The 26,361-nt window shown below is 39.4% G+C and overlaps 1 protein-coding gene across 1 annotated transcript in view; it reads right to left on the bottom strand.

Annotated features, from left to right (window-relative positions):
* The window catches only part of LOC128687208 (uncharacterized), a 274,565-nt gene extending 248,415 nt beyond the window's left edge, over positions 1–26,150 (bottom strand). Inside the window, exons 1-4 of the mRNA XM_070098520.1 lie at positions 26,145–26,150; positions 25,613–25,724; positions 20,588–20,760; positions 17,041–17,321 (exon numbers count right to left, since the gene is read on the bottom strand). Coding sequence (XP_069954621.1) covers positions 17,041–17,321; positions 20,588–20,760; positions 25,613–25,724; positions 26,145–26,150 — 572 coding nt within the window. The remainder of the gene's footprint in view (positions 1–17,040; positions 17,322–20,587; positions 20,761–25,612; positions 25,725–26,144) is intronic.
* Between the last annotated feature and the right edge of the window lie 211 nt (positions 26,151–26,361).

Raw genomic sequence — 26,361 nt, forward strand, 5'->3', positions numbered from 1 at the left:
AGGCTCAGGTCAGGGTGAGTAGAAGAGAGGGAGACTACTTCCCGGTAAAGGAGGGTCTTAGACAGGGATGTGTAATGTCACCATGGTTGTTTAATATATTTATAGATGGGGTTGTAAAAGAAGTAAATGCTAGGGTGTTGGGGAGAGGGGTGGGATTAAATTATGGAGAATCAAATACAAAATGGGAACTGACACAGTTACTTTTTGCTGATGATACTGTGCTTATGGGAGATTCTAAAGAAAAGTTGCAAAGGTTAGTGGACAAGTTTGGGAGTGTGTGTAAAGGTAGAAAGTTTAAAGTGAACATAGAAAAGAGTATGGTGATGAGGGCATCAAATGATTTAGTTAGAGAAAAATTGGATATCAAATTGGAGAGGAGGAGTATGGAAGAAGTGAATGTTTTCAGATATTTGGGAGTTGACATGTCAGCAGATGGATGAATGAAGGATGAGGTTAACATAGAATTGATGAAAGAAAAGAGGCGAGTGGTGCATTGAGGTATATGTGAAGAGAAAAAACATTATCTATGGAGGCAAAGAAGGGAATGTATGAAAGTATAGTGGTACCAACACTCTTATATGGGTGTGAAGCTTGGGTGGTAAATGCTGCAGCGAGGAGGTGGTTGGAGGTGGTGGAGATGTCCTGTCTAAGGGCAATGTTTGGTGTAAATATTATGCAGAGAATTCGGAGTGTGGAAATTAGGAGGTGTGGGGTTAATAAAAGTATTAGTCAGAGGGCTGAAGAGGGGTTGTTGAGGTAGTTTGGTCATTTAGAGAGAATGGATCAAAGTAGAATGACATGGAGAGTTTATAAATCTGTAGGGAAAGGAAGGTGGGGTAGGGGTCGTTCTCGAAAAGGTTGGAGGGAGGGGGTAAAGCATGCATGAGCGTGTTAGATAGGAGTGAATGGAGACGAATGGTATTTGGGACCTGACGAGCTGTTGGAGTGTGAGCAGGGTAATATTTAGTGAAGGGATTCAGGGAAACCAGTTATTTTTATATAGCCGGATTTGAGTACTGGAAATGGGAAGTATAATGCCTGCACTTTGAAGGAGGGGTTTGGGATATTGGCAGTATGGAAGGATATGTTGTGTATCTTTATATGTATATGCTTCTAAACTGTTGTGTTCTGGGCACCTCTGCAAAAACAGTGATTATGCACGAGTGAGGTGAAAGTGTTAAACGATTATGAAAGTACAGTGGACCCTCGCCTAACGCTATTAATCCATTCCTGAGAGCTCAACATTAGGCGAAATTATCGTTAGGCGAATTAATTTTCCCCATAAGAAATAATGGAAATCAAATAATTCCGTTCCTGACACCCCAAGGTATGAAAAAAAAATTTTTTTTTTACCACATGAAATATTAATTTTAACCCTTTCAGGGTTGACAGGCCCTCTCAGAGACTTGTTCTCAGGGTCGGCCAAATTTCGAAAAAAAATTATTTTTTCTTACAAAAAGATGGAGAATCTTTTCCTGCTCATAATGACACCAAAAGTATGAAATTTGATGGAAAACTTAAGAAATTATGCTCTCGCGAAGTTAGCGGTCTCGACGATGTTTACGCATCGGCGATTTTGCCCACTTTGAGCCCTATTTTCGGCCAATTCCTATGTACTTGTCAACAAAAATCATAACTACTTCGCTAGAACTCCATTTTTTCTATCGAATGAGAACAAGAAACCACCCATTTACCGATTTCAACTATCCAATACAATGGTCAGAATTTAGCAATTTTGCCAATTTCACACAAATTTCAAAAGATGCCAATTTCCGAATAGGGTCCAGAATAAACAAGAAAGACATTCCTGGCACTAAAATAACATTTCCTCTGTTCATTAGTCACGTCCCCATGCCCCTCTTACATTATTTTGCTTTCCACTTTGAATTTTTATTCTCACAAAAAATAGAAGATTTTCTGTTATGCAGACTACTGAATTGGTGTAGAAATGGTATAAATAATATCAGCGCACATGTGAAAGAATATTAGACTCACCAGTTGACGTGTATTGGACGCATAGCATGATTTGTTTACTTTTGAACTTTGGTAAAAATCAAACATTTCTGCTAATTTGAGCTCAATTTCAAGGTACTTTTCTTTGTAAAACCAGTCAAAATCATCTCAATTTCTGTAATACGTCTTCCATTCTATAAAATGAGACCAGGAAAACTAGAATACAACAATAAATACCATACGAAAATACAGTGCAAAGTCGCTGTTTTAATCCAAAAACATGGTCAAAGTTTTTTTTTTCTCATTATGCACTGTGTGCTGCAGGGTTTTTTTCATACCATGCACACTGACCACATAGACTCGTTCTTTCATATGTAGGCCTACCAGCTTTCTCTCACTAGATTTGAGGGCGCTAGAATTTAGGCGTACTAGTGCATCAAAAACCCTGGCTCGTAAGTTGTACTAGTACGGCCGAAACCCTGAAAGGGTTAATACACACAAACTGAAGAAGACATGCACAGTTACATGACACTTACCTTTATTGAAGATCTGGTGATGATTGATGGGATGGGAGGAGGGGAGACTGTGGTTGGTGTTAATGTTTAGAAGGGGAATCCCCTTCCATTAGGACTTGAGGTGAGAAGTCCTTTTCCAGGGTTACTTCCCTTCTTCTTTTAATGCCACTAGGACCAGCTTGAGAGTCACTGGACCTTCGTCGCACAACATATCTGTCCACAGAGGCCTGTACCTCCCTTTCCTTTATGACATTCCGAAACTGTTTCACAACATTGTCGGTGTACAGGTTGCCAACACGGCTTGCAATAGCTGTGTGAGGGTGATTTTCATCAAAAAAGGTTTGCACTTTAAGCCACATTGCACACATTTCCTTAATCTTTGAAGTAAACAACTTCTTCAATTTCTCTATCCCCTCCTCCGGAGCAGTTTCCTCAGCTCTGGCCTCCTGCTGTTGAAGATGATCCAGAAGCTCATCAGTGGTTAGTTTGTCATTGTCCTCCTCCACCAACTCTTCCACATCCTCCCCACTAACCTCCAACCCCAAGGACTTCCCCAATGCCACAATGGATTCCTCAACTGACATAGGATTCCCAGGGTTAGCCTCAAACCCTTCAAAATCCCTTTTGTCTACACATTCTGGCCACAGTTTCTTCCAAGCAGAGTTCAAGCTCCTCTTAGTCACTTCCTCCCAAGCCTTACCTGTAATGTTTACACAATTGACGATGCTAAAGTGATCTCTCCAAAACTCTCTTAGATTCAATTGAGTTTCTGAGGTTACTACAAAGCACCTTTCAAACATAGCTTTTGTGTACAGTTTCTTGAAGTTGGAAATGACCTGCTGGTCCATGGGCTGCAGGAGAGGAGTGGTATTAGGAGGCAAAAACTTGACCTTAATGAAGCTCATTTCCGCAGAAAGTTGCTCTGCCACGTCTGAAGGATGACCAGGAGCATTGTCTAATACCAGGAGACACTTTAGGTCTAATTTCTTTTCAATTAGGTAATTTTTCACAGTGGGGGAAAATGCATGGTGTAACCAGTCATAGAAAAAGTCCCTAGTGACCCATGCCTTACTGTTTGCCCTCCACAGCACACACAAATTAGCCTTGAGGACATTGTTTTTCCTGAACACTCTGGGAGTTTCAGAGTGATACACCAATAAAGGCTTCACTTTGCAATCACCACTAGCATTGGCACACATCAACAGAGTAAGCTTGTCTTTCATAGGCTTATGTGCTGGGAGTGCCTTTTCCTCCTAAGTAATGTACGTCCTGTTTGGCATTTTCTTCCAAAACAGGCCTGTTTCGTCACAATTAAACACTTGTTCAGGTTTCAGTCCTCCATTGTCTATGTACTCCTTGAATTCCTGCACATATTTTTCAGCCGGTTTGTGGTCCGAACTGGCAGCCTCACCATGCCTTATCACACTATGTATGCCACTACGATTCTTAAATCTTTCAAACCAACCTTTGCTGGCCTTAAATTCACTCACATCACCACTAGTTGCAGGCATTTTTCTAATTAAATCATCATGCAACTTCCTAGCCTTTTCACATATGATCGCTTGAGAGATGCTATCTCCTGCTATCTGTTTTTCGTTTATCCACACCAATAACAGTCTCTCAACATCTTCTATCACTTGCAATCTCTGTTTTGAAAACAAAGTTGCACCTTTGGCAAGAACAGCTCCCTTGATTGCCGTTTTCTTGGCCACAATAGTAGCGATAGTTTCTTCATATTATTATATTTTTTTTTATTATCACACTGGCCGATTCCCACCAAGGCAGGGTGGCCCGAAAAAGAAAAACTTTCACCATCATTCACTCCATCACTGTCTTGCCAGAAGGGTGCTTTACACTACAGTTTTTAAACTGCAACATTAACACCCCTCCTTCAGAGTGCAGGCACTGTACTTCCCATCTCCAGGACTCAAGTCCGGCCTGCCGGTTTCCCTGAATCCCTTCACAAATGTTACTTTGCTCACACTCCAACAGCACGTCAAGTATTAAAAACCATTTGTCTCCATTCACTCCTATCAAACACGCTCATGCATGCCTGCTGGAAGTCCAAGCCCCTCGCACACAAAACCTCCTTTACCCCCTCCCTCCAACCTTTCCTAGGCCGACCCCTACCCCGCCTTCCTTCCACTACAGACTGATACACTCTTGAAGTCATTCTGTTTCGCTCCATTCTCTCTACATGTCCAAACCACCTCAACAATCCCTTCCTCAGCCCTCTGGACAACAGTTTTGGTAATCCCGCACCTCCTCCTAACTTCCAAACTACGAATTCTCTGCATTATATTCACACCACACATTGCCCTCAGACATGACATCTCCACTGCCTCCAGCCTTCTCCTCGCTGCAACATTCATCACCCACGCTTCACACCCATATAAGAGCGTTGGTAAAACTATACTCTCATACATTCCCCTCTTTGCCTCCAAGGACAAAGTTCTTTGTCTCCACAGACTCCTAAGTGCACCACTCACTCTTTTTCCCTCATCAATTCTATGATTCACCTCATCTTTCATAGACCCATCCGCTGACACGTCCACTCCCAAATATCTGAATACGTTCACCTCCTCCATACTCTCTCCCTCCAATCTGATATTCAATCTTTCATCACCTAATCTTTTTGTTATCCTCATAACCTTACTCTTTCCTGTATTCACCTTTAATTTTCTTCTTTTGCACACCCTACCAAATTCATCCACCAATCTCTGCAACTTCTCTTCATATCCATAGTAATTCTCACCCTTTTTGCTGTAGGGTTGGCACTAGAAGCTTTCTTGGGGCCCATGGTGACTTACTTTGCAGGTGCAATCATTAAAAAGGCTGTGATAATATGAAATGTTTCGATTGTATGCTTGGAAGTGACCGCGGTGGCTGGCTTGTAAACACTGGCACCCACGGAACAAGTGAGGCGGGCTCAGGCCGCACGTGGACGCGTCTCGAACAAATCGCGTTGAGCGAGTGTTTTAGCGCTAGCCGAGGCAAAATTTTTGTGTTAAAATGTATTGCTAGGCGGATTTAACATTATGCGATGCGTTCGTTAGGCAAGGGTTCACTGTATTTTCTTTTCGAGGGTTTTCTTTCTTTTTGGGTCACCCTGCCTCGGTAGGAGATGGCCAACTTGTTAAAAAAAAAAAAAGTGTAAATACTTGCTATCGCTCTTGGTGAAGGAAAATATATTTCAAAGTCAATTAGTTGTGTTTATTCTGCTCCTTGCTCCCCTTTACACCCAGGATAACAGGCCTTATTGTGCCTCGGTTGTAATATGGGGCCTCTCCGGGAGATGAACCCAGGGCCTCTCCCGGGATCAACACCTGTTTAGGCTTAAGGCTCTCTTTGAGACCTTCCAGAGTTCCCACTTAACTGTTAATTCATCTAAGTCTTCCTTTGGCCAGGCTACTGTTAATTTTCTGAACCATGAAGTAGGTAGTGGCAAAGTTGCCCCTAAATTTGCTAACGCTCTTGCCATTAACCCTTTCAGGGTCTGTCCCGTAGATCTACGGCCTTACGTTCAGGGTCCAAACCGCAGATCTACGCCATGAGCTCAGCTCACTCTGATAAACTGTGAGTGGTAAATTTGGGCCTAGATATGGGAGAATACATCTATGTGGTATGTGTGCACCACATAAAACAAATCCTGCAGCACACTGTGTATAATGAGAGAAAAAAACCGAGACCGTGATTTTTTATTAAAACAGCAACCTTGCAGTGTTTTCTCGTGTGTTTCTTATAGTTGTATTTGCGATTTCTTGGTCTCATTTGATAGAATGGAAGACATATTAAAGAAATGGAGATGATTTTGATAGGTTTTAGCACTGGAAATGACTTGAAACTGAGCTCAAAGTAGCAGAAATGTGAAATTTTTGCCGATATTCAAGAGTAAACAAACGACCTCACACGTCTAATACACGCAAGCTGGTGGGTCTAATATACATTCAAAAATGTGGTGATGATATTTACAACTATTACAATATTGCATAACAGTAAATCTTCTATTTTTTGGTGTGAATAAAAATTCATTATGTGAATAAAAAATCAAAATGTAATTTATTTGTAAAGCCTCAAAATGTAACTAATGAACAGAGGAAATGTTAGTTTAGTTCCAGGAATACCTACATTGTTTATTCTGGACCCTATTTTGAAATTGGAATATTTTGAACTTAGTGTTAAATTGGCCAAATTACCAATTTCCGATCACTTTATCTTGTAGTTGAATCAGTTGACTTGGCGATTTGTGCTCAATCGATAGAATAGAAGTAATACTAGTGAAATAGCTAAGAATTTGGTCGAATGGAATAATGTAATTGGCCTAAAATGGGCGTCAAAGTCGGCAAAATCGCCGATTCGTAAATATCGCTGACACATCAAAATTCGCGAGAGCAAAATTTTGTCAATTTTCCATCAAATTTCGTACTTTTTGTTTTATTACTTTCACAAAAAGATTCTCTACCATTTGATAAGAAAAAATAAAATTTTTTTTTTCGAAAATTCTTGGACACTGGAGCACCACTTCAGATTTTGGCCATGGACCCTGAAAAGGTTAAAGGTTATCCAGTTTCTCATGGTAGGAAATCTCTTCAACGTTTCCTAGGCATGATAGGATTTTACAGAAGATTCTGCAAATATTTTTCAGATATTGTAGCCTCTCTTACCTCAGTAACCAGTCACAGAGTTCCCTATAACCCTTTCAGGGTTTCAGACGTACTAGCATGGCTTATGCACCAGGGTTTTTGATGTACTAGTACGCCTAAATTCTAGAGCCCTCAAATCTAGTGAGAGAAAGCTGGTAGGCCTACATATGAAAGAATGGGTCTATGTGGTCAGTGTGCGCAGTATAAAAAAAATCCTGCAGCACACAGTGCATGAGAAAAAAAAAACTTTGACAGTGTTTTTGGATTACAACAGCGACTTTGCACTGTATTTTCGTATGGTATTTATTGTTGTATTCTAGTTTTCCTGGTCTCCTTTTATAGAATGGAAGACATATTACAGAAATACCTTGAAATTAAACTCAAACTAGCAGAAGTGTTCGATTTTTACCAAAGTTCAAAAGTAAACAAATCATGCGAAGCGTCCAATACACGTCAACTGGCGAGCCTAATATTCTTTCACAAGTGCGCCGATATTATTTATACCATTTCTACACTAATGCAGTAGTCTGCATAACAGTAAATCTTCTATTTTGTGCGAGAATAAAAATTCAAAGTGGAAAGCAAAAGAATGTAAGAGGGGCATGGGGACATGACTAATGAACAGAGAAAATGTTATTTTACTGCCAGGATTGTCTTTCTTGTTTATTCTGGACCCTATTTGGAAACTGGCATCTTTTGAAATTTGTGTGAAATTGGCAAAATTGCTAAATTCTGACCACTGTATTGGATAGTTGAAATCGGTAAATGGGTGGTTTCTTGTACTCATTCGATAGAAAAAATGGAGTTCTAGCGAAATAGTTATGATTTTTGTCGACTAGTACACTGGAATTGGCCGAAAATAGGGCTCAAAGTGGGCAAAATCGCCGATGCGTAAATATCATCGAGACCACTAACTTCACGAGAGCATAATTCCGCAAGTTTTCCATCAAATTTCATACTTTTGGTGTCATTATGATTGGGAAAAGATTCTCTATCTTTTCATCAGATTTTTTTTTTTTTTTTTTTTTGAAATTTGGGCAACCCTGAGAACAAGTCTGGGTGAGGGCCTGGGGACCCTGAAAGGGTTAATTAGACTGCAGAATGTCAAAATGTTTTTACGAAAGCAAAAAGATTATTGTGTACTGCACCCTTTCTTTTGTCTCCAGACTTCTCCAAATCTTTCTCATTACAAGTTGATGCTTGTGAGTCTGAGGTTGGGGCAGTACTGTTGCAAACCGGGGACGATGGGTTGCAGCCTGTAGCCTACTTCTCGGCCAAGTACCAGCCACACCAGAGGGCCTACTCTACCATTGAAAAAGAAGCCCTTGCGCTGGTATGGGCTCAAAACTCCCCACGCATTCACTCAACATTTCCCAAAATCTCTCTCTCTCCTCTACACTTCTCTCTTCTCCAGGTGCATATACACTTACTATAACCCACTTTTCACATCCAACCTTTATTTTACTCCACATAATCCTTGAATTAATACATTTATAGTCCCTCTTTTCCTGCCATATCTTATCCTTCAACATTATTGCTACTCCTTCTTTAGCTCTAACTCTATTTGAAACCCATGACCTAATCCCATTTATTCCTCTCCACTGAAACTCTCCCATCCCCTTCAGCTTTGTTTCACTTAAAGCCAGGACATCCAGCTTCTTCTCATTCATAACATCCATAATCATCTCTTTCTTATCATTTGCACAACATGCACGCACATTCAGACTTCCTACTTTGACAATCTTCTTCTTCTCATTCTTTTTAGTAATCTTTACAGGAAAAGGGGTTACTAGCCCATTGTTCCCGGTATTTTAGTTGACTTTTATAACACGCATGGCTTACGGAGGAATGTTTCTTATTCCACTTCCCCATGGATATAAAAGGAAAAGTAATAAGACCAAGAACTTTAAGATAAAATCAAAGAAAACTCAGATGAGTGTGTATAAATAAACATGTACATGTATATGTAGTGTGACCTAAGTGTAAGTAGAAGTAGCAAGACATACCTGTAATCTTGCATATTTATGAGACAGACAAAAAACACCAGCAATCCTACCATCATGTAAAACAATTACAGGCTTTTGTTTTACATTCACTTGGCAGGACGGTAGTACCTCCCTCTCTGGTTGGTAGACAGCAACCGCCCATGGAGGTACTACCGTCCTGCCAAGTGAGTGTAAAACAAAAGCCTGTAATTGTTTTACATGATGGTAGGATTGCTGGTGTCCCTTTTTCTGTCTCATGAACATGCAAGATTTCAGGTATGTCTTGCTACTTCTACTTACACTTATGTCACACTACACATACATGTACAAGCACATATATACACACCCTTCTGGGTTTTCTTCTATTTTCTTTCTAGTTCTTATTCTTGTTTATTTCCTCTTATCTCCATGGGGAAGTGTGTTGCAACCCCTGAATGGGTTACAATGATTATGTATATATATATGTAATGTATATTACCTTTTCATTTAATTTTATATTGCTTATATTTGCGATAATAGCTAAATCGTAAATGTATGACTTTATATTATTATTTGACTGTTATATTGTTATTTAGCTTATGTTGTTAGGATGTCCATAAAATGTGCTCAGTTAGTCTTGATTGTCAAACTACTGTAATTATCGCTTGTCGCTCGTTATACTGCCGGCTTCTGAGCTGCAGTTGTCCACGTAGCTATCACGTGATCGAGGGGGGGGTGTCCTCACCTCTTGTGAAGTAGTCAGTCTGCTGGAGACTCGCTTGCTGGTTGGACAGATTGTCTGTCTCATTATTCTTGTTAGTTCTGTAGAACTTTGTTCACAGAACATTGTATAGACTTTGTGATTTTTGACGTTGTACTGAGGTTGTGTGTCACATAGACACTCTGAACATCTCAGGTCCTTAGCTATTGCTTCTGACCTAATTTTGTACTGGTTCCTGTGTATTGTCACAGTCACAGTTTTCCTATGCTGAACGAAGATTCAGTATTATGGGAGTGTTGTAACTTTTGTGGAGGATCTGCAGATGGTCCCTACTTAGTGTCGTTATATTATCTCCTTGATCCTGATTGTGTCGCAGTCGCATATTGCATTGCTATTGGGCTTAGCATTCTTTGTTGTTCAAGCAGACTGTTCGGGTTGCCAGTCGGTCAAGAAGTTAGTTTATTTGAGGACTTTGTCAGTCACTTGTTTAAGTCTTATTCGAGTCTTGAGACATAGCTAACTACTTAAGCGCACTTACACGCATACACACACTTACTTGTACATATTTGTAATATCTTATTAAATGTTAATGTACCTGACGGTACTTAAGAATTATAAATGTGATATGTGCTTTCAGCACAATAATATTGAACTCGAGAGATTGATTTTATTTTGATTGTTGTGATTTAATTTACTTTGATAATATACCTCTAGACAACTTATTACTTAATAAATTTATTAAATTTTAATTTCTCTAGTTAGTAGCCTACCAGTTGTAATCCTAAAACACTATTGAACCATACTGAATTTTAATGGATAATTGGACAAGGATACTGACTACTTGTTACGAAAACCCAGTAACAGGCTGGATGCTAGAAGGACACTCCTTTCTAGTATTCACTGGAGATCTCTAAGCTTTTAGAATCGCGTTTTTTGTAACAAATGGGGGCCTGTCCGGGAGCTCTTGATCCAAGGTGTTGGAGAAATTGTCCAGTTTGACATACTAGTGAATCTATGGTCAAACACTTTGAGTACTTTCCTAATCTGAAGACTTTGAGTTTAGTCTTGTACAACATACCAGGTGGATGTATGTACTTGACTGAGTCTCTTGATCCAAGGAGATGGAAATACTGTTTATGAGTTCTAGCTCTAAGACAACTAACACTAAAATTCCTATTAGGATTATAGTTTCCCATAATCACTCTCTCGTAGTACAATTATTTTCGTGATGTATGCCAAAGTGAAACAGTTAATTGATACTCTGACTTTGTCTGAGTTAAGTACATTAAAACTTCAGACGTGTTGGCAAGTAGCCAAATATCTCGGTGTGACGTATAACAGGAATTACACTGCAGAAACTGTCAGAGCATTAATTAAAGATATATTGTTTCCTGCTCATACAGAGATGTCTGATTATGATTCAGATTCAGAAAGCCTAGTGTCACAATTAGGAAGTATGGCTCTATTTGAAGTTGAAGAAAGAGCAACTAGAGCAGAAGTGAGCCTCGTGTCTGAGCCTAGTGTAGATCAGTTCTCGCTCGCTCCTTCCTTCACTGACACATTAGTACAGAGTATAGCTGGTATGACTAAGCCTCACGCTAGTACTGTGTATGCTACACCTGTATTTACGTATCCTAGACCAGATCTAGACACTCCAGAGACGGCTGGACCAAGTGTCCGACCTAAGGACCGTCCAGACCATGTTAATTTCCCTACTCCTCCATTACCTACTGGTCCTATCTCTCAGGAACAGTTTGAGAGGTTGGAACGCCTCATTATGTTGCAGACTGCACAAATTGAGGCACAGAGGAGATTGAACGAAGAAGATTTCCAAAGAGAAAATGTTCGTCTGGGAAGACAACAGACTGATAGATCACAGGACACATTTAATGTGCAGAAAGCTGCATCAATGGTTCCTAAGTTTTTTGAAAGTGACTTAGACACCTATTTTGATGTGTTTGAGAACCAGGCACGTGCTATGAACTGGCCACGTAAGCACTGGGCAACATTGCTTCATACTGCTTTGACGGGAAGAGCTCAAACTTGTACGGCTGCTTTACCATTTGCTAAGTACATTAGTTATGACGCTGTCAAACAAACTATTCTAGAGACATATAACTTGTTACCTGTAAGTTATCAGAGAGCATTTCGTACGTTACAACGACGACAAGATCAAACTTGTGTAGAGTTTGCTCGTGAGAAAAAAGTTGTATTTCAGAGATGGTCTAGAGCTGCTAAGTGTACCAACTATGACAGCCTTGTTCAGTTGTTACTACACGAAGAGTTTAACAACTGTATGTCTGCTGACATACAAGAATATCTGATCGATCATACTACCTCAGATATTCTGGAAACTGCAGCATTAGCAGACAATTACGAAATTTCTCACAACCTTGTATGTACTAAAACACACAGAAACAAGCTAACTAAAAATTGTCCTAGAAGTTGGCAACCTAAATCAGCTGCTCATTGCCAGCCTGATGTACCTGCTACTGTAACTTCTCGTACCTTTACCAGGAAAACTCACAATCCTGAATCTGTCTCTGTGGCTAGACAGAAATCTGGTATCGAGAAGAAGAAAGTTAAATGTACCTATTGTAACAGAAAAGGACATGCTAGAGAGTATTGCTATAAATTAGAAAGAGATACGAGAAACAGTCGTGCGGCTGGCGCCCCCACTCAAGTCGTATCCTCTTCCGTGCAACAAAGACACCAAAATTCTAGCAATTCCTCTGATCCTACTGTTTTAGATAATGTTACTCAGGATAGATGACTAGCGTCAGAAAGTGTATCTGACGAAAAGATTCGTTCAGCGATGAGTCCTTACTTTTCGAGAGATAAAGTAGGATTTGACGAATCACATCTAACTGAGATAATTTCTTTCAGAGACACTGGCAGTTATCTCACGTTATTAAGAGAAGATGTACTGCCCATTACTGACGATACCTATTGCAAGATAGATGTATTGTTAGAAGCCTATGGAGGGGCTGTTATAAAAGTGCCTCTGCACAAAGTTTATATTGAAACAAGCTATTATACTGGTTATATTTCAGTGGGTATATCCAGTGGTGTATTTCCCATCAGGTCAGTGGACTTGTTGATAGGGAACGATATCCTTCATGCTGGTATATGTAAGGAACCACTTGTGATTGATAATAACACTGATGATAATTATGCCATTGAAGCTTGTAGAGAGAAACCTATTTTATTTCCTCTCAGCGCAATTACTAGAGCTATGTCAAAGATTCAACAACCATCCTTGTCTCCTGTTGAGTTAGTTGATGACAATGATTTGGGCTTGAATATGTTGTTTAGTGACGCTCTGCGCCCAGGATCATTAACACTGACTCCCCCCGGTCATCAACCTAGTCAGGACACAACTGACATTAAATTTCTAACTCATGATGATTTAATCAAGGATCAGTTTGTTGATCAGTCACTGGAAAGACTGAGAGATATAGCAGTTACTGAGAGTGAAGCAAAGGATCTCGATAATTGTTACTATTATAGTAACGGTGTACTGATGGAGAAAAACACATGTAAGTTGTCAGCTGATAGTGTTTCTAACACAGTCAAGCATCTAGTAGTGTTACCAGTTACATTTCGTGAACAAGCCATTGATTTTGCTCACAATAGTCCCATAGGAGGACATTTGGGTGTCAAGAAGACACTCGGTAAACTGGCAAAACATTTTACTTGGCCAAAGATGAAGGAAACAGTAGCTGATCATGTGCGACGTTGCCACGTGTGTCAAGTGACAGGCAAGCCAGCGCACACACCTCCACCTGCACCTCTCATTCCTATCACCGTACATGACGTTGATGTACAGGGAGCATCACCCATTAAGCAATCACCATACAGGATGAGTCCAACAAAGCATAAAGCATTGAGAGAAGAGGTTGATTTTCTGTTATCTCACGGACTTATTGAACGCAGTAAAAGTCCATGGGCATCTCCCTGTATTTTAGTGCCTAAACCTGACGGTAGTTTCAGGATGTGCACTGATTACAGGAAAGTGAACTCTGTCACCTTGCCTGATGGTTATCCTCTACCTCGCATTGACGACCTTATTGACCGTGTGTCAGGAGCCCAGTTTGTCAGCCGTTTAGATCTCTTACGAGGCTATTATCAAGTCCCGCTTACTGAACGTGCTCAAGAAATATCTGCTTTTACTGTTCAAGATGGATTGTTTAACTACCTCGTCACCCCCTTCGGCCTATGTAACGCGGCTTCTTCATTCCAACGTATAATGAACGAGTTGACCCACAACTTAGAAGGAGTAGAAGCCTACCTTGACGACTTAGTGGTGTACAGTGACGAGTGGGAACAGCACTTGACTCGTCTCAGAGCATTGTTTGAGAGACTGGCGCACTACAACTTCACTGTTAACTTAGCTAAATGTAGTTTTGGTCAAGCCAAGATTACCTATCTAGGCTTTTGTATCGGCCAAGGTGAGGTTGCTCCTATTGAGGCTAAGGTTCGTGCAATTTCTGAATTTCCAGTGCCACATGATAGGAAGGGAGTTCAGAGATTCCTGGGTATGGCAGGATATTATCGCAGGTTCTGTCCCAACTTTTCTCAGATTGCAGCTCCTCTCACTGAGCTTACTAGTAGCAAAGTTCAGTTCACCTGGACTAGAGATTGTTCAGACTCGTTCAAAAGGTTGAAACGTTTGCTTTCCTCTGCTCCTGTGTTGAAAAGTCCTAATTTTAATCTTCCCTTCTTTTTACATATAGATGCGAGTGGTTATGCAGTGGGTGCTGTGCTGCTCCAACAGTCAACATCCACTGACATTCTCCATCCTATATGTTACTATTCATCTAAGCTTAAACGACACCAGAAAAATTATGCCACTATTGAGAAAGAGGCTCTAGCTCTTGTGGTGTCCTTGGAACATTTTGACGTGTATTTGGGCACTTCCCCATTTAAAATTAACGTTTTTTCTGACCACAATCCACTCACCTACATAAATACTATGAAGAGTAAAAATGCTAGGATCATGAGGTGGGCCCTCAGAATCCAACCTTATTCTATTAGTATAAAACACATAAGTGGTCATTGTAATGTAATTGCTGACGCTCTGTCTCGTCCTTAATAATTATCAATTACATTAAATTAACGTAATTTTATGCCCAAATACCTTTTGTTACTTGCTATGTCAAATTCAGTAAAGTAACTTAATCCCTCCAGCCCATATTAACAATATATACTCATGTCATGTCTAATTATTATATTTATATATTCACAGTAATGTTGTGTGAGGAGGAGACAAGCTGAGTGTTGAGTGAGTAGTGTGGTGTGGGTGATGTACTGCGTGACGCAACACTGTCCTGTCGCAGACCCCCCCCCTCACTACACACCTTAAGCTGTTTCATACTCAGATGTTCATACTGCCTCGCATTCCACAACCACTACTTAAGAGTGGAATGCAGTCTCCTCTACAATGATCGAGCCTCAGTGCCCTCCTTGTCAGCGCTATCCTGTCTCTACACTGATGTACATAACCACGAGTATGAAGAGATACTATACTGTGTACTGCCCTAGAACTAGAGACATATCCTAGTGACGGACGCTGTGAAATTGTAGAGGTGCTTGGCACAAGAGAGACTCGTTAATTTTTATATTGATGATAATATTGATATGAGTAACCAGAAATAATGTGAAAGACATGCAACTCCTAGTGCGACCCTCTGTCGTGTTGGGGGGGGTGTTGCAACCCCTGAATGGGTTACAATGATTATGTATATATATATGTAATGTATATTACCTTTTCATTTAATTTTATATTGCTTATATTTGCGATAATAGCTAAATCGTAAATGTATGACTTTATATTATTATTTGACTGTTATATTGTTATTTAGCTTATGTTGTTAGGATGTCCATAAAATGTGCTCAGTTAGTCTTGATTGTCAAACTACTGTAATTATCGCTTGTCGCTCGTTATACTGCCGGCTTCTGAGCTGCAGTTGTCCACGTAGCTATCACGTGATCGAGGGGGGGGTGTCCTCACCTCTTGTGAAGTAGTCAGTCTGCTGGAGACTCGCTTGCTGGTTGGACAGATTGTCTGTCTCATTATTCTTGTTAGTTCTGTAGAACTTTGTTCACAGAACATTGTATAGACTTTGTGATTTTTGACGTTGTACTGAGGTTGTGTGTCACATAGACACTCTGAACATCTCAGGTCCTTAGCTATTGCTTCTGACCTAATTTTGTACTGGTTCCTGTGTATTGTCACAGTCACAGTTTTCCTATGCTGAACGAAGATTCAGTATTATGGGAGTGTTGTAACTTTTGTGGAGGATCTGCAGATGGTCCCTACTTAGTGTCGTTATATTATCTCCTTGATCCTGATTGTGTCGCAGTCGCATATTGCATTGCTATTGGGCTTAGCATTCTTTGTTGTTCAAGCAGACTGTTCGGGTTGCCAGTCGGTCAAGAAGTTAGTTTATTTGAGGACTTTGTCAGTCACTTGTTTAAGTCTTATTCGAGTCTTGAGACATAGCTAACTACTTAAGCGCACTTACACGCATACACACACTTACTTGTACATATTTGTAATATCTTATTAAATGTTAATGTACCTGACGGTACTTAAGAATTATAAATGTGATATGTGCTTTCAGCACAATAATATTGAACTCGAGAGATTGATTTTATTTTGATTGTTGTGATTTAATTTACTTTGATAATATACCTCTAGACAACTTATTACTTAATAAATTTATTAAATTTTAATTTCTCTAGTTAGTAGCCTACCAGTTGTAATCCTAAAACACTATTGAACCATACTGAATTTTAATGGATAATTGGACAAGGATACTGACTACTTGTTACGAAAACCCAGTAACAGGCTGGATGCTAGAAGGGCAGTCCTTTCTAGTATTCACTGGAGATCTCTAAGCTTTTAGAATCGCGTTTTTTGTAACAAAGTGGAACAGAATTCTTCCTCCGTAAGCCATGCGCGTTGTAAGAGGCGACTAAAATGCCGGGAGCAAGGGGCTAGTAACCTCTTCTCCTGTATATATTACTAAATGTAAAAGGAGAAACTTTTGTTTTTCCTTTTGGGCCACCCCGCCTCGGTGGGATACGGCCAGTGTGTTGAAAGAAAGGAAAGAATATATATAAATACTAACAACAGTGTCAGTGGGATATGGCTGGTACGTTGAAAGAAAGATTAATAACAGTAACAAAGATAGATAAATTTATTTTCACACACACACACAGTGATAATTTCATCTTACCTGCTGGCATTGATAGCATAATATATTGGTGTATAACCTATGTTGTCACAGCGATTGATGTCTACATCACGTTCCTCCAGCTCAGAGGTTGTCAAGAGCATGTCAATAACAGTGACATTCCCGTTTTTAGCAGCCATGTGCAGAGCAGTGCCACCACGGTTGTCCACAAGACTGAGACGAGTGCCAGCATTGATCAGCTGCTGCACACATGCCAGCTGGTTGCTCCTGATGGCCACAAAGAGCGGCGTCTCTCCATGATTGTTCTTCACATCTGGCGACACCTGCAATAAAGGTTTTTGTTACTACAACTGAAATGAAGATTTGTTAAAAACTTTCACATATATGTACTATATAGTAAAACATCCATCATGTATTTACACATGCATTTATGGCAGATAAATTATCCCCCTTCAAGACTATGTAACAGAAATTAATGGCTATGCTATATCAAATAATAAATTCCTTGCAAGGTATTCTATGCCTATATATATTTTTTTTTTGACACACTGGCCATCTCCCACCGAGGTAAAGTGACCTAAAAAAGAAAACACTTTTACCATCATTCACTGCCTTACCAGAGGTGTGTAGATACTACAACTCAGATGCCCCTCCAAGCTGCAAGTATCCCCAACTTTCCTTGAGAGTGCAGGCACTGTACTTCCCACCTCCACGACTATAACACCATCACCCATCTTTCAGAGTGCAGGCACTGTACTTGCCACCTCCACAACTGTAACACCCTCACCCATCTTTCAGAGTGCAGGCACTGTACTTGCCACCTTCCAGGACTGTAACATCCCCACCTCTCCTTGAGAGTGCAGGCACTGTACTTCCCACCTCCAGGACTGTAATATCCCCACCCATCCTTCAGTGTAGACACTGTACTACCCACCTCCAGGACTGTAACATCCCTACCCATCCTTCATAGTGCTGGTACTGTACTTTCCAGCTCTATATTATGAAGTACATAAATTAGCCTTCAGTAGCTTAACTAAACAAGGCATCTAATATTGTAATCAAGAACAGCAAGTTTTATTATGATACATAAAGAAGCAATTAACATCTCCTCAAAGCAGTGTAATCACTAAACATTTCCCCTAACATCACTACTGCATGTTACATGGGAGTTAGAAAAGCACAGTCAGGCAAAATTCATAATAGGCACAAGACTTGGCAAATCTTAGCAAAGGACAAATAGACCTGCAAAAGATATGCAGAGACTTACAGATATGGCAAAAGTTGCTCCAGTAGGAATGGTTAAAACCACATGCAACTGAAAAAGCACTGTGCTTGAGGAAACAGACCATTTCAAATGTACTAGATAGTAGGCAAAAACTGTAATCAAACTCACACTTGGTGAAGACTAAAGATTTTCCTGATTGCTTTCTATAATACTGAAAAGTACACAAATAACCCACACATAGGAGACAGAAACTTATGACTAAGCTCTGGTCTGACTTGGACCATTAACCCATTAAATATCTAAATGTAAATCTATGTTTTCACTGCCAGCGCTCTGAATATTTTGGAAAAAAATAAATAAATAAAGAGGGCAATTTTCTGTGTGTAATAAAACTAAAAAAAAATTTTTAGGTTCAGTACTTACTGAGATATAAGATCACAAAGTTGGCACTGGATGCTCACCTGATGGCAACGTGTATTCCTGCCGCTTGCAAAAGTGTTGCCGATATACCTTTCTTCCTCTTATTTTTTTAGTTTATATAATTTTTATGTTCTGAATTACAATTTGCAGTATTTCTTGTGATTCCATAACCAATGTTTGTTCTGACACTAATATTCAGAACTGAAATAGTACTTAAATAGTCACAAACACACTGACAGGTGACCATTTTCACCTGCCTTGGTCACATACTATTGTCTAGAAATATATACAAAGTATTTATAGGTCCCAGCAATGTCTTAGACATTTTTTTTTTTTTTCAACAAGTCAGCCGTCTCCCACCGAGGCAGGGTGACCCAAAAAAGAAAGAAAATCCCTAAAAAGAAAATACTTTCATCATCATTCAACACTTTCACCACACTCACACATTATCACTGTTTTTGCAGAGGTGCTCAGAATACAACAGTTTAGAAGCATACACATATAAAGATACACAACATATCCCTCCAAACTGCCAATATCCCAAACCCCTCCTTTAAAGTGCAGGTATTGTACTTCCCATTTCCAGGACTCAAGTCTGACTATATGAAAATAACCGGTTTCCCTGAATCCCTTCACTAAATATTACCCTGCTCACACTCCAACAGATTGTCAGGTCCCAAGTGCCATTCGTCTCCATTCACTCCTATCTAACACGCTCACGCATGCTTGCTGGAAGTCCAAGCCCCTCGCCCACAAAACCTCCTTTACCCCCTCTCTCCAACCCTTTCGAGGACGACCCCTACCCCGCCTTCCTTCCCCTATAGATTTATATGCTTTCCATGTCATTCTACTTTGATCTATTCTCTCTAAATGACCAAACCACCTCAACAACCCCTCTTCAGCCCTCTGACTAATACTTTTATTAACTCCACACCTTTTCCTAATTTCCACACTCCGAATTTTCTGCATAATATTTACACCACACCACAAATGCCTTGCATAAGTATGGGCTTTTCCATGTAAGAACCTTCATATCAAATATATCTTATTGGAAAATTAAATTAGTAGACTAGTAGTACAGTGGACCCCCGGTTAACGATATTTTTTCATTCCAGAAGTATGTTCAGGTGCCAGTACTGACCGAATTTGTTCCCATAAGGAATATTGTGAAGTAGATTAGTCCATTTCAGACCCCCAAACATACACGTACAAACGCACTTACATAAATAGTCGCATTGGGAGGTGATCGTTAAGCGGGGGTCCACTGTAATTGGTTAAATTAGGTCTCCCCAGAGACCTCACAAGCCCAGCTGAACTACATCACATGCTCATGCTGCCACCTGTAGGCCTCTAAGTGGGCATGCCACTTGAAAAGGCATCACCCTGCCTCTTTCTCACTTGGTATCCAGGCATCCTAGAGTTAACAAGGCCTACTCCTCTCTCCCTCGCTGGGCATGGCCCCTCTGGGCCATGGGCACAAAACACTGCCTGTATACTCACTATCTCATAAATAAAGTAAGAAGCTTCTGAAGCCTTATCATTACTCCCCACTACCAACAGCCACCCAAATAACTAGAAAACAGTACCAAGTGATCCAAGTTTTTTAATACTGCACACACCGTGTGTTAAGACCCATTCTATACTGACCAGGCCAATCATGTCAAATTTGGAGGCAGGAAAAATAAAACATTGATTTACGTTTGGAGTGCTAATGGTAAGAACATAGATCTATGTTTGGACAGTTAAGGGGTTAACTAGTTGCTCTGTGTGGCTAGTTAATGGTCCAAGTCAATTTGAGATGCCATCATAAGTTTCAGTCTCCAATGTGCAAGTTATTTGTGAATTCTTTCAGTCACGATGTTCTGCCTTACTATTCTTTAAATACTGAAAAGAATAACCAAGTCAAGCAGAGATGAAAAACTGAACAATGGTTTGTTGACTCACTTTGAGGGAGAGGAGCCTGTGCATCATGTTAGGATATCCATGTTGGGCAGCCAGGTGGAGGAGGGTGAACCCATCAGTGCGGCAAGCATTCAGTGGACAAACAGCTGTCTCTTCTATCACTTTTACAATACTGAGACCCACTTCTTCACGTACTATGGCACGCCAGTCTTTGTCTGAAAGAAACAAAACATCAACATTTTCTTTCAACATGCTGATTTTCTCTCCCACCTAGGCAGGATAACAAGAAAAAAAAACTTTCACCATCGTTGACACTGTCTTGCCAAAGGCACATAGATATGACAGTTTAGATGTTCCTCCAAACAGCAAATATCCCAAACCCTCCCTTTAGAGTGCAGGCACTGTACATGTAAAAATATAAAGCAAGGGAACATGTACAAAGGGATTCAAGGAAACCAGTTAACTGGACTCGAGTCCTGGAGGTGAGAAATACAGTGCCTGCACTCTGAATTAGGGGTGGAGATATTTGCAGTTTTGAATTGAAGTACTCGCACCCCTGTGGCAAGACAGTGAAGGAGTAAATGATGTTGAAAGTGTTTCTCCTTTTTAGGTCACCCTGACTCAGTGGGAGATGGCCAGTTAAAAATACCAAGATTAAAGTATTTGCCTCTGGGAGTTCTTTCCACCTTTCTCTCATATATAAATATTTCCTTCACAAATTTTCATCTAGTTTTTATTCTCTTAGGTGTATAATGCTTCATCTTCAACCATCCTCAACTCTCATCATAATTCTTCTACTCTCACATTATTGACTTGAGGGTTCAACATGTGTTCATACCGTTCATTCAGAATTTTGTTAAGAACATAAGAACATAAGAAAGAAGGAACACTGTAACAGGTCTACTGACCTATTCGAAGCAGGTCCAATACTCTCACCAGCTTAAGCCAATGCCTTGACCTAGTGAGGTCAGACACGTCCCTTAAGGAAGGAGCACTGCATCCGATCTAGTAGCACAAGCTAGTCATGTCCAACTCACACCCACCCACATCCACTCATGTATTTATCCAACCTATTTTTAAAACTACACAACGTCTTAGCGTAAATGACGGTACTTGGAAGTTTGTTCCACTCATCCACAACTCTATTACCAAACCAGTGCTTTCCTATATCCTTCCTGAACCTGAATTTTTCCAATTTAAAACCATTCCTGCGAGTCCTGTCTATGTTAGATATTTTTAGCACGCTATTTACATCCCCTTTATTAATTCCCATTTTCCATTTCTACACCTCAATCATATCCCCCCCTAATTCTATGCCTTTCTAGAGAGTGCAGATTCAAGGCCCTCAGTCTATCCTCATAGGGAAGATTTCTGATACATGGGATCAACTTTGTCATCCTCCTTCGTACGTTTTCCAGTGCATTTACATCTATTCTGTAATACGGTGACCAAAACTGTGCAGCATAATCTAAATGAGGCCTAACCAAAGATATATAGAGTTGAAGAACAGCCTGAGGACTTCTAGTACTTATACTTCTTGCTATGAAGCCAAGGATTCTGTTAGCTTTATTGCAAACACTAATGCACTGTTGTCTTGGTTTTAGATTACTGCTAACCAGAACTCCTAAATCCTTTTTGCAATCCATAATATTAAGATCTACATTATTTAGTTTATATGTGGCATGGTTATTTTCCTGTCCAACATTTAGAACTTTGCATTTGTCTGTATTAAACTGCTCTGCCACTTCTCCAACCCTTGCATCAGTCTCTTCAAATCATACTGGAGTGCTCTAATGTCCTCATTAGAATGAAATGGACGGCCTATATTGGTGTCATCAGCAAATTCGCTTATGTCGCTATTTATTCCCTCATCTACGTCGTTTATGTAGATTGTAAACAACAAGTGGCCTAACACTGACCCCTGTGGAACACTGCTAGTGACGTGCCCCCATTCTGATTTCTTCCCATTTATGCAAACTCTCTGCTGCCTATTTGTCAACCATGCCTCAACCCAGGAAAAAATTTCTCCTCCTATTCCGTGTGCCTTAAGTTTCCTCAATAGCCTCTGATGTGGAACTCTATCGAAAGCCTTACTAAAGTCCATATACACAATATCATATTCAATACCATGATCTACTTCCTCAAATACCTTAGTGAAGAAAGTTAGTAAATTCGTAAGACAGGAACGCCCCTATGTAAAATCGTGCTGAGATTCATCAATCAATTTATGCCTTTCGAGATGGCTACGAATTGCTTCGGCAATTATTGATTCCATAAATTTTCCCACTATGGAGGTAAGGCTTATTGGTCTATAGTTCAAAACTAAGGATCCGTCACCTGCCTTGTAAATAGGTATTACATTTGCCATTTTCCACTTATCAGGCACTATGCCAGTTTGTAGTGATATGTTGAAAAGATTAGCCAAAGGTATGCTAAGTTCCTCTTTACATTCCTTTAACACCCTTGCAAACAGTTCATCAGGGCCTGGGGATTTGTTAGGTTTTAATTTCTCTATTTCTCTATCGTCCTGTTCTACATAATCTATTATTTCTGTAATCTTGCTAGTATTTTCCTGGGTAAAAACTGAGAGGAAGTAAGTATTGAAAATTTCACACATATCCTTATCACTGTCAGTGATCTGACCTGAGTTACTCTTAAGTGGGCCTATCTTGTCCCTAATCTTACTTCTGTATACCTGAAAGAACCCCTTTGGGTTAGTCTTCGAATCCCTTGTGACCTTAGCCTCATAATCCCTTTTTGCTTTTCTTATTCCTTTTTTTATTTCTCTAACTCTTTCACGGTTTCAGCCATACTAGTACAGCTTATGCACCAGGGTCCTTGACGTACTAGTACTCATAAATTCTAGCACCCTCAAATCTAGTGAGAAAAAGCTGGTAGGCCTACATATGAAAGAATGGGTCTATGTGGTCAGTGTACTCAGTATAAAAAAAATCCTGCAGCACACAGTGAGTAATGAGAAAAAAAAAACTTTGACCATGTTTTTGGATTAAAACAGCAACTTTGCACTGTAATTTTGTATGGGATTTATTGTTGTATTCTAGTTTTCCTGGTCTCATTGTATAGAATGGAAGACATATTACAGAAATTGAGATGATTTTGACTGGTTTTATAATGAAAAGTACCTTGAAATTGAGCTCAAAGTAGCAGAAATGTTCGATTTTTACCGAAGTTCAAAAGTAAACAAATCATGCTAAGCGTCCAATACACATCAACTGGTGAGTCCAATATTCTTTCACAAGTGCGCCGATATTATTTATACCATTTCTACACTAATGCAGTAGTCTGCATAACAGTAAATCTTCTATTTTTTGTGAGAATAAAAATTCAAAATGGAAAGCAAAAGAATGTAAGAGGGGCATGGGGACGTGACTAATGAACAGAGGAAATGGTATTTTAGTGCCAGGAATGTCTTTCTTGTTTATTCTGGATCCTATTTGGAAATTGGCATCTTTTGAAATTTGAGAAATTGGCAAAATTGCTAAATTCTGACCACTGTATTGGATAGTTGAAATCGGTAAATTGGTGGTTTCTTGTACTCATTCGACAGAAAAAAAATGGAGTTCTAGCGAAATAGTTATGATGTTTGTAGACTAGTACATTGGAACTGGCCGAAAATAGGGCTCAAAGTGGGCAAAATCGCTGATGCGTAAACATTGTCAAGACTGCTAACTTCACGAGAGCATAATTCCGTAAGTTTTCCATCAAATTTCATACTTTTGGTGTCATTATGATCGGGAAAAGATTCTCTATCTTTTCACATGATTTTTTTTTTTTTTTTTTTTTTTGAAATTTGGAGACCCTGAGAACAAGTCTCTGAGAGGGCCTGTGGACCCTGAAAGGGTTAACTGAATATATTGATTTTTTAACTGCCCATCCCCTCTTTTGATACGCCTATATATGCCTCTCTTTTGACCAATGAGATGTTTTAATCTATTGCTCATCCATTTGGGATCATTTTTGTTAGATCTAATTTCTCTACTCGGAACAAAAGTTGTCTGGGCAGCTAGAACTACGCTCTGAAAACCGTCATATTGGCAACCAAGATCACCTACTTGACCCATAGTCAGGACATCCCAATTTAGCCCACCCAGGTAATTTTTCAGTCCCATGAAATTGGCCAAGCAAAAGTCTGGGAAAGAGATTTGATTGCAGTTATCTGGGTAATTCCATGATATATTGAAACTAAGTGATTTGTGATCCCTTTCCCCAAGTTCATGATTAACCTCAAGATTATTAACTAGTGATTCTTTGTTGGCAAGAACCAAGTCAAGTAGATTGTTTCCTCTAGTTGGTTCTGCCACAAACTGTTTTAAAAAGCAATCCTGAACCATATCAAGAAAGTCACTAGACTCAAGATTTCCTGTCACATTGTTCCAATCAATTTGTCTAAAGTTAAAATCTCCCATTAACACAACATTTTCATGTCTAGATGCCTTATAAATTTCGTACAGCCGAGTTTTTTATTAAACACCTTTAAAAGTTTTAAATCCACATAAGCTCATCCCTTCAAGAAGGCAAGTAACCGGAGTGACTAGGATTTTGAAGGATACAAAAAGATACTTGAGTCCTGGAGATGGGGAGTACAATGCATGCACTTTAAAGGAGGGGTTTCGGATATTAGCTGTTTGGAATGACATCTAAACTGTCATATCTGAGCATCTCTGCTAAGACAGTGATTATTTGTGAATGATGGTGAAAGTGTTGAATGATAGTAATAGTGATGAATGACAGTGAAAGTGCTGAATGATGGTGAAAGTGCTGAATGATGGTGAAAGTGTTTCTTTTTTTTTTGGGTCACCCTGCTTCGGTGAGAGATGGCCAGCATGTTAAAAAAAAGAAAAAGGATAGACAAATTATACATTTTTTCAACACACCAGCCATTTCCCACCTAGACTGGGTGACCTAAAAAGAAAAATGAAAGTTTTCTCTTTAAATGTAGTAATTTATACAGGAAAATGGGTTAAGACAAATAAATACAATACAAAAAAAATAGAGAGTTACATAGGAGTATGTATTAGTATCTCTCCTTCAAGAAACATAACTTACCATCTTCTGATAAGAAGACTTTTTCTTGGAGTAATGTGTTGACAATACTAGTATGTCCTGACCACATAGCCAGCCCCAGGGGGGTACGGCCCAGACGATCTCCAGAATCAACCTGCAAGTACAGTATTTACACTGACAAATAATAGGTTGCAGTCACAATAATCACACCATGCAATGTTCTCATTATTATTTTGGAGTTATGAATACTAACTCTTCAATCACACAGCAACATAAGATACTTTTAAAAATGTGTGTAGGTCTTCATCTGAAGATAAGCAAACAGCTCTCAGCATTATTATTACTACTACTATTGCTATTAGTACTAATATGATTACTACTACTACTAATAATAATAATTTGGGAGTTTATTATTCTTCAGAACCTATTACTGAAAAACCAGGCACTTTCTGCATAATAAGGAACACCTAAAATAATAATTAACCAACCTAGCAACTTATAATAAGAAACTTTTATTTTTTTTCAACAAACCGGCTGTCTCCCACCGAGGCAGAATGACCCAAAAATAAAATACTTCCATTATCATTCAAAACTCATACATAATCACTGTTTTTGCAGAAGCACCCACATACAACAGTTTAGAAGCATGCATAAAATAAATAAATAAATAAATAAATATATAAATAAATAAATGTTCATATATATATATATATATATATATATATATATATATATATATATATATATATATATATATATATATATATATATATAAATAAATATATATATAT

Source organism: Cherax quadricarinatus, chromosome 62 (genome assembly GCF_038502225.1).
Source record: "Cherax quadricarinatus isolate ZL_2023a chromosome 62, ASM3850222v1, whole genome shotgun sequence".
Classification (NCBI taxonomy): domain Eukaryota; kingdom Metazoa; phylum Arthropoda; class Malacostraca; order Decapoda; family Parastacidae; genus Cherax; species Cherax quadricarinatus.